General features: G+C 44.1%; 1 protein-coding gene across 1 annotated transcript in view; it reads left to right on the top strand.

Annotated features, from left to right (window-relative positions):
• The first annotated feature begins 4,111 nt into the window (after window positions 1–4,111).
• Window positions 4,112–9,464, top strand: part of kcnma1a (potassium large conductance calcium-activated channel, subfamily M, alpha member 1a) — a 146,322-nt gene continuing 140,969 nt past the window's right edge. Inside the window, exon 1 of the mRNA XM_008278792.1 lies at window positions 4,112–4,402. Coding sequence (XP_008277014.1) covers window positions 4,112–4,402 — 291 coding nt within the window. The remainder of the gene's footprint in view (window positions 4,403–9,464) is intronic.

Here is a 9,464-nt window from a genome sequence, read left to right as displayed (position 1 = left end):
CATGTGTGTAATTTATCAGAGGTACAAACCACACAAGTAAAGCTGTTGCTTATTGTGTTTGCAGTCATTTCCTGTCCATTCTTCATTGTTTGCATTTGGAAACTAAATTTCCTTATTATGCTGTTTCCCTTATCTCTGTGATGTCTGTTTGCAACAGAATTAGTTTCCTGTTCCATTTTAGTTTTCTTTTAGTCACCTGTGATTTAATCCCTATATACATGTATTTTTACATACATACAGGGATTAAGTGATAGAAATAATTCTTTGAAGTGTGATAAATATAGACACACGCTTCATAGCGTGATAAATAAACTGCACATGGGCTCTGCACTTCAAGAAAAATGTACATTTCCGCAGCATTCGGTGAAACTTATTTTCCGTGCACTTGGACGGCCTGTAGCTACGACAGATTTTGCTGGTTGATTGGATGCCTTTAGCTCGAGGTCGCTCCCTCCGAGCTCCGCATCCGAGGTCACATGGTCCTCTAGCCAATAATGTCACAGTGGATGACCACCCTCCAGCTGCCTGCCATGTTCACTGGGGCAAGAGAGCAGCCAGTGTCTCCAAAACATCCACCATGTCTAACGCCTCAAACCGCCTGCAACTCAGGCCTTGTAGTTGTGCAGGGGTGAGAATATTCACTGTTGGGGAAAAAAAACAAAAAAGCTTCTGTGCTGCTCAAAGTTTTGCTCAGATTACACGCAAAATCTGATATACTGTTATGTGTAGGTGCTACTATGCCGCGCCCCAATTCTTTATGTCCTCCAAGTCCCCTCTTGCCTGTTTTAGAAATGGGTAGGGTCTCCAACCCTAATGCTGGGGTGTCTGTTTCAAGACAGCTGCTGACAGCTCAACTGAACTTGAGAAGTCTCAAGTCTGACAGTAAGGGATCTTTGTAGTCCGCACCAGCAAGCCGTGGCCTTTCCCGGCTCATGTCAGATCTCGTTGTTGAAGCGGCGGAGGGCGCGTTCCCTCCCCTCGTCTTTCAGCCTGATGGGATGAATTCGCTCATTTGCCTCCTTCTGGTTGTCCAGCATGTTGACTGTAGCATCTCCACATGTCCTGCGGGATTACCACCTGACTGATCTCATGTTAATCTCTTCATCTGTCAGCGCCGAGACCACTTTTGGTTAAAGTTCTGCCGGCCCACGGGCACCGCTCGTCGCCCAACAGCTGGCTTTTCACGGGGGAAGATCAATTCGAGTTCCCTCCAACAATAAACACCAGCAAGATTTACTACGGTGCATGCAGCATGTGGCGCTGATGCTCTCACTTTCTGTGACCTACATGGGGACCTATTGTTGCACTTGAGCACACTGTGTATGTTAGTGAGACTGATTTGACATTTGCCAGAGAATATGTGGAATCATATGCAGGTACGTTTTAAAGTCTGTGTGAATTCACGACACGAACATCAGATGAATATAACACTCCATCACGAGTTAATTATTGTTTATTTTGATCCCATCACCTCAATTCCAGCAAGAACTCCCCTTGTTTTTTTTAAGATATTGCAACATTTGAAAATAAAAATCCAGTGCTCTCTGACAGCAGATCCTTCCCTTAGGCTCCTGTAAAGCAGCATCGTTTCCCTTTTATGTGACAGTTCACGATTTTACCAGCAGGAGGACGGTGTCAGCCCTGCTGCTCAAGGCCCGTCCTAATAGTGATCTGGCTGCCTGCACACTTGTAGATCAGATGCTCTCTGGTGATACCACAAGGCATAAATCAAACTATATCCCAACAGCAGTGTGTTACAAGGCTGAAACCTTATTGTTTTTGCTGTCTGATTCTGATCTTGGTGTTTTGCTGTGTGGACAATCTGAAGTAAACAATGATGCAAAAAGTGAGGAAATTATGGAGCAAAAAAAAGTCAAAGGCTTGGAGTTTTTCTTTTACTCTATAACTCAAACTCAATACACTAACCAATGGTGGATAGCGGCGTTGGCCGGCGCTGCGTCTGTTTTATGAAGTCAAAGCGCTTGCATAGACAGTCATAACTCTGAAGTGCTATAATTTACAGATTGCCTTGTCTTCAGTGTTTTACAGCTCCCCTCCCCTCCCACTTCCCCTCTTAGGTTAAAAGACTCACAGCGTCTATTTTTGGAGAAGCACTAATATTTCCCAGACGATAAATTACCATCTTGAAACCTGTATCACATGTCTTCCTCACCTAATGCATGTTTACTTTTCGAATGATCTGTGCTTTAGGGTTAGATGTCATAACTCCACGTTTCACTGGACGTTTATTGGGTTACCCATGTCGAAAAAAATAAACGGCACCTCCTTAATCTCTGTTAATCTCACACAGGGTGCAGAAGAAAGCTTTAATTGCATTGTCACTTAGTCTAATTGAGGCATTAAGACTTGGGGGGGTGCAGATTAATGAGAGTTTATTGCAAACAACCTCTAAGGAGCCTTGTGACACAGGTGGTTCTGTGCACCTGCCTGTCCGCTCTGGTGGCTCATGGGGGTCAGTGGGTATTCGGGGCCCCAGGGCCAGCTGTTGCCCCCCCCTCCCCATATCTTTTAGCTGTGGCTGTGTGCAGCCATAAACCACTGCTGGTCATGCCTCACCGTCATCACCAATCCACACCTGTTTGGGAGCTAAAAGTGTGAGCATATTACATTAATTGACCAGGAAGGACATTCATTTTCTGTGTGTGTGTGTGCATGGGGCCTTTCTTTTTTTTTTTTTTTGTTATATCATTTTCCAAAATGAAAACGCCCATCATCCATGGATGAAAAGCCACAGACTCAGTAATTGAAAAGGGGGGAGCACTATCCTTAATGAAAATTCAGTACAATAATATCCCTGCAGGGACAGAGTTGTCGTTTTATATCCACTGGTACCTCTCCAAGATTCCTATGGGGAGGAGGAGGAGGAGGAGGAGGAGGAGGAGAGCTCATCATCCGGCGTGATGCGCATATAGAGAATGTTTGATCGATAGAGTCCCCCCTTTTCAAGATTTTTTTTTTTGTAATGTTGCGACGTGCGTCATTGGCGTGCAATAAAGACGCAAAGGCGCAAATTGTTAGCCAACCTCCTTTTTTTTTTTTTTTTTTTTTTCCTCCTTTCCTTCCTAATACATCCAAGCAAGCGGGGACCGGTCGGTTACTTGGAATAAACATCGTCGCCGTGTTACTGCCCTCTGTCCATCTTTATTATTAGCGCTTCGCTCCGCCCTCCTACCTGTAAATCTCCCCGCTCTCCTCTGGAGCGGATCTGACAGGCGCTCTCAGCTGGCCGCTCCGTGCCAGGGCTGCAGGGGACCGAATGGAGACAGCGACATCCACCCGAGCGCCAGTCCTTGCTTCTTTTTTTTCTTTTCTTTTTTTTTTACGCAGAACTGACAACGCCAAACGCCCGCAAGAATATGTAGTCGTCGGCACCGCAGTGACAGCTCGACAACTGTAGAATTAAATCTGTGGGTTTTTTTCCTTCTCTTTGGGTCGCTTTGTTACAAAAAAAATAATAACCTCGTTCACAGTCGATTGACGCGTAAAAGAAAGTGAAATCGATTCTCCGCCTGCTAATCGACAAGGATCCCTGAATGGAAGACGGCTAGAGACAGAGACAGAGAGAGAGGGTCGCCTCACCGAACACAGGCTGCAACAATTCTTTATTTTTGTTTGTTTGTTGTTGTTTTTTTTCCTCCTCACACTGTCGTTTACAACAACTGAAATCTCGCTGGGCAGCCTTCGACGGCCGCGCACGACGCCGTCTCCAACCATGGCATATGGCGTGAGAGAGCCAGAAAACCCCCTCAGAACGAGAAGCGCCTAAAGATTCGTCATTATTGCGGATTTAAATGCCTCTCTCCAAGGGCCACCGACCCGCTGCTTCGGTCAGGTTCGCGTGTGCGCCGTCTCACGCTGTCAAACAATTCATAGGCTTCTGAAAAAAGACTCCCATCGGGTGGGTGAACACTAATCTAAAAAAAAAAAAAAAGAAAGAAGAAGAAGAAGGGGGGGATCTTTTTTTTTTTTTTTCCTTTCTTTCTTTTTTTTTCCCTTCTTCTATCTCTGTGTGTGTCTTTTTTTCTTTCCCAAGCAATATGGCTGGTGAGTGGGGCTGGGGACGCTGGCACAGGCTCTCCAAGGCTCCTAAATGCTAGCTGAGGCAGATGGCACGGTTCCCCATGGAAGCGACAGCTCTATGAGGACAAGCAATATCAATAATAATATAAATCCGGACTCTTCAATCGTAATATCCAAGATGGAAGACGTTGTCATCCCGTTCTCGTCCGAGGTGCCATGCGACAATAATGGACAGCGCATGTGGTGGGCATTCCTCGCCTCCTCCATGGTGACGTTTTTTGGGGGTCTCTTCATCATCCTGCTGTGGAGGACCCTCAAATATCTGTGGACTGTTTGCTGCCACTGCAACATTAAAAACAAGGTATGGCTTTAAGTCTGTCAATCCCCCCCCACCACCACACACACACACACACTCCTCTCCCCTCATACATATTCACTGATGCTGCAGATATTCCTGTGTTTTCTTTTCCTGTGGCCTTCTTGGTGCAAGTGACAGGGCCACTAAGGTGAATATCCACTAAAAGAAAAAAATATCAAGCACACATTGCAGTGCCAGTGCAATGAATGCATCATGATTGTTATTGTCCTTTGGCTGTTTACTACCTCCCACTCTTGAATGAAGGGGGTGATGCTGCATGACAGATATGGGTGGGATGAGAGGAGAGAGCAGTTTACTTGGTTTTTTTTTATTTGGCTTCAGCATCCACCGAATAGCTGCTAACTTCCTGGATGGAAGGGAATATTTCACATGGCCACTTTTATGTAACCAAACTGATTCTTTTTGCACATTCCACCATGTGAGACCTAATGAAGTCCGCCGGGACTCCTCATGCAATGACATCAAATCCGTCCCCTCCTCTCCTCTTCTGTCATAGCCTTCTTTTCACAGCTTTTTTTTCCTCCCCCTCCTCCTAAATGTTTACACTTGGCGGTGGCTGCGATGTTTGTGCTGCACATTAAGTGTCTTTGTGGAGTGATGAAGGTAACCTGTCTGCAGGACAAATATAGAAATAGGATAATAAGGGTGACTGCCCATCACATTGCCTGGGGTGGATGAATCATGGCTGATTCATATTTGTATTAAACCCTGCTACATACATGACTCACGCACTTGTGTATAAAGCAAGCGGTCCCCCCCCTGGTTCGAACACAGGGGCAGTCGGATGTTGCACAGAGTGTGGCTTTATTTCATAACGCTGGCTTGTAATGAGAAAAATATGTTGGTATTTAATACAGGAAAACAGCAGGACGGCAGGTAATGGAAAGTGCAGTGACAGTGCCAATTTGTGTTGAGCGGTAAATACAAAGGGGTCAGGAAGAGGATGTAGTGACAACCACGGGCAGAAGATAGAGAAAGAGTGAGAGTGATATTCTTCATCCTTGATATGTTTGGGTTGCATCCAATTTAAATGGATGAGTCGTGTCCCTCCCGCTGCTCCTCTGTCGTGTCCTTTTAGTGGCCTTGACCCTTTTCTGCTGATTTCTGTTTGGTATTATGACAGGTGGTACAGAGATCAGCCTTAACTGATGATAACAAGAGAAAATAACCTTCATGGTGACTGCTGGAAGATGGAATACTCTTGTTTTGGTGCATCTCCATCTTGTGTTTTTAGTCTCATTGGTTAAGTTGGATGCAACCTCAAAAAGACTCACATGCTGCTGGATAGTAGTTCCTAATGATTAGTTTTCAGCAGAATAGGGATCATATGATCACATCACAGAGGATTTAAACAACTATTGAACATATGATTCTAAAAAAAACCTATAGAATGAGTCAAATGTAATTAGCTGATTTTGTTAAACATTTTCTTCTCAACTTCATATCGATTATCTTAAATGCAATTTTGGATATAAATGAGCATCTGAAAGTGATGCGTACTTTAATATCTCTCAGCCCCACACTCTCATATATGCACAATAATCCAACAATTAAGCTGTGTTGGATTTAGGTTTTGGACAGGACATTAGTCACACTACGCTGACCACCTCAAATTAAGGCTTTCTTCATTACTTTGAATCGCCCTCTCGGGCTATTTGGCCACGCTGAAAAACATAAGCAGACATTTACGTAAGATTAGAGTCAAAATACAATCGGGACCTCTGAAAAGTATGCTTGGGAAAAAAAAAAAGCAGTCTCATCTGAGCAGCTCTTATTTACGCTGAGAGATGATTCTGCCCAGTATGCTATTTGGGCCATTACTTGGCTGTCAGCCTCCTGTCATTTTGTTATGCCCATGGATCCTAGTATCAGACATGGCATCAAACCATATGTCATCCTTCATACTTCTCACCATCTTCCTGTGAAAAATCATGCAAATAAGCCATGCAAATATAATTAGGTATCCATCTTGTGACTGCTGGTGGGTATCTGGTTGCATCTCAACTTCTGCAAACGTGGAGAAACGGTGAAAAACGGAGGAGGCGCGTGTCTGTCGCTGTGTTGCCGTATGTGGACGGCGGAGTCATCCCCGTTAGGTGACTTTGGTAGGCTTGACACTTGGCTGCAAAGGGAAAAGGCTTGTTAGGAGTATTAAGAAGGGGAAACTGGATCTGTGTTCAGCTGACTAGTGCAGCCGGCTAAGTTGGCATGTGTCAGAAACAGGATGCATAGTTGGCTCGGGGGGCCGGTGGTCGGCTTTCTGTGGCAGTACTGGGAACCTGGAATCAGAGGCAAGGAAATAGAGGTGGAAACTCTGAGAGGGACCCAAGAGGAAGTGGAAACAGGGGGGTGTGAGGGTGACGAAGGGTTTAAGAGGAGGGGGGTGTTGCATTGCTTATGTAGTGTCCTCCTGTGCTCTGCCATTGACACGCAGCTGCATCCTAATTCTCTTAAATGACTCTCTTCGCTGTCAGGATTATAAATGAGATGTCAGGGGGTCGAAGGAAGAAGGAACAAGAGATAAGACGATGGTGAAAATGAACATTTGCTGTGCATTTTTTGGGGATCTTTAGAACCAGAACTCTGCCTTTGAAACATGGCGTGTCGGCCTGTACTGTATTGTTCTTATTACTGGAAAGCCAATAAATGCACCTAGGGGTTGGAGGAACCGGTCAGAAGCTGTAGAAACCAGGGATAATCACATTTTTACTCTTGTCTCTCTAAGATGAGACAAAACAGTTGTACTGGAGACCAGGAAAAATAATTTATAGGTCTGGTGCTGTCCTGTGGGTGCCCTAAAAAGCAATATAAAACGATAAAAAAAAACCCTACTCGTATTGATTTCTCTAAGATTGTGCTAGCTATGGCCACATTTATGGCGTCATTTATCTTCCAGGTGTTTCCAAACTGCTCAAATGCCATTTTTAAACCACATATCAACTGCGTTTGTAGTTGCCCTGCAAAGACCAGTTCTGGTTTAGCCACATTACTTCATTCTCTTTTTTACAGAGAAGCTCGAGACATTCTAAATAAGGGGTTTCCTACTAAGGGAAAGACTCACTCAAGACAATCATAATGCATATGCATGAGTGAGAGAAATGTAAGCACAGCTACTCGGTGGTACTGAAGTGGAGGAAACCACCGCCATGCTGCAAGGCTTGTTAGCGCATAAGCCTGCTCTATTTTTCCCCTCCTGTAAGGTCTCATAGGCTCGCGGAATATGTCGAGTTTTGTGCCGTTTTCCGTGCTGCCGCTTCACTGCTGTATGGTTATCTAATGGTCTAGTTATCTACTCTGCATCATGCCACCTCCAGGAGTTCTTATATGACGCCTCTGTTATTTGGGATGCGTGGGGAGGAGGAGTATAGAGGCTGGCACCGATCTCTATTCAAACATGAATGGCACCATCGTCCTCTGGAGAAATATGGCTCTGTGAAAACACGGCTTTGCTGAAAAAATGAGAAATAACTGATTTGGTCTCGTTGTAGGGCTGGGAAACACATGGAGTTATTCATCACGTAATGAAGTCACGTTGCTGGTAACAATAAATTTAATCAGAAGAGTGACCAAACAACAACAGTGCAGCCGGTCATTATACTGGAAGGACAAAGATAAGATAAAAAAAGGAAATACATGCACCAAAGTATAAGAAAACAACTCATAGTTTACCTTGATGATTTTTTTTTTTTGTTCTTTGCCCACGTCTAGTTTGTTGTTGTGTTGTTTGTTATATAAGTTAAAGGTGTGACAATGTGGAATTTTAGGTTCCTGTTACATAAAAAGATATGAATTCATACAAGGCAACGAAATATGAGACGAGCTCAGAGAACTGATATTAAACACAAATATCAAACATGCTGTGGTTAAAGATGATCAATGTGAGGATTTTCTGAACAGAATATCTTCTGGTTTTGGACTGTTGGTCAGAAAAAAAAGAAGTGATTTGCAATTTAAATGTAATGTTAATTTCAGAAGTGAATCAGAAGACTAATGAAAATACTCTGGTGTTGCTTCACTATTTATTGCTTGTGTTAATTAGGCAGCAGGTCTGTGTGGCAGATCTCACGTATCTTTGACAAAATAATTTATTCCCAGTGACAAACATGTGCAGAAATCCTCCATGTTTCCTTTTAAACGCGTCATTATTCACTCGCGGCCGCTGCTGCCAGTAGCTGATGGCCTCCACTATGGCTGCTGCAGTTTGTGTGAGACTCTACAGGTGTTTAGAAGACAGCTTGATCCCGAGGTGTAAAAACGTCTGCAGCTCTACATCAGGAAGAGGACACGCTGGTAGCGGACATGTGATGGAGCGACCGACTCCAAAGGAGTTCGGAAGGGAGACGGTTCGGTCGTAAAATCAGCTCTTGTTACCTGACAATACGCAGCTTCTGCAAGTCAGGATTGTCATGTATTTCCAACTACACGTTGTATCACTGTGTTTTGGTGAGATATATACCAATTCAGGGCTAAAAAAATACACCTCCCACCTCACCTCAGTACAACAGCTGATGCATCTACAGCACTGAGCACCTTCAGCCTCCCCCTCATCCCCCTAAGGTGCAACATGCAGTGTTTTATGTGCACTTTAGAGCCAACAGACATCAGGATTGTACAATTGTTTCTGTCCAAACAGCTCAACAAGAGGAGTGTTGGAGCAGTGTGCCTCTACTATGTGCTCCGCTTTTCCCTGTGTCGACGATCTAATCTGGATCTGATTTGTTTGTGTTCGTTTTTTCTCTGGATGTAGATCCATCTGTTTTAATCATGACAGCCGGCAATCCACATCATTGTTCAGATATTAAATTACGCATTCAAATATGGATGTATTACATTTGCACTTTGACTGTGCGAGAGAGGATGAGCAGTTTTCTTTTGAAGACACCGAGACAGTTTCCTCTTCGTTTGTATTGCCCTCTGTATACGCTCTCCACGTCTTTCTCTGCATACAAATCTTACTCTACTGCATGTGTTGTTTATTCTATATTGCTGTAGTCATACGCCTCAATACTGTAGATATTGATCTGTCATTCTGATGCCTAACTTT

The sequence above is a fragment of the Stegastes partitus genome, unplaced genomic scaffold (genome assembly GCF_000690725.1).
Source record: "Stegastes partitus isolate 25-593 unplaced genomic scaffold, Stegastes_partitus-1.0.2 Scaffold133, whole genome shotgun sequence".
Classification (NCBI taxonomy): Eukaryota; Metazoa; Chordata; class Actinopteri; family Pomacentridae; genus Stegastes; species Stegastes partitus.
This window is presented reverse-complemented; position numbering and strand designations above follow the sequence as displayed.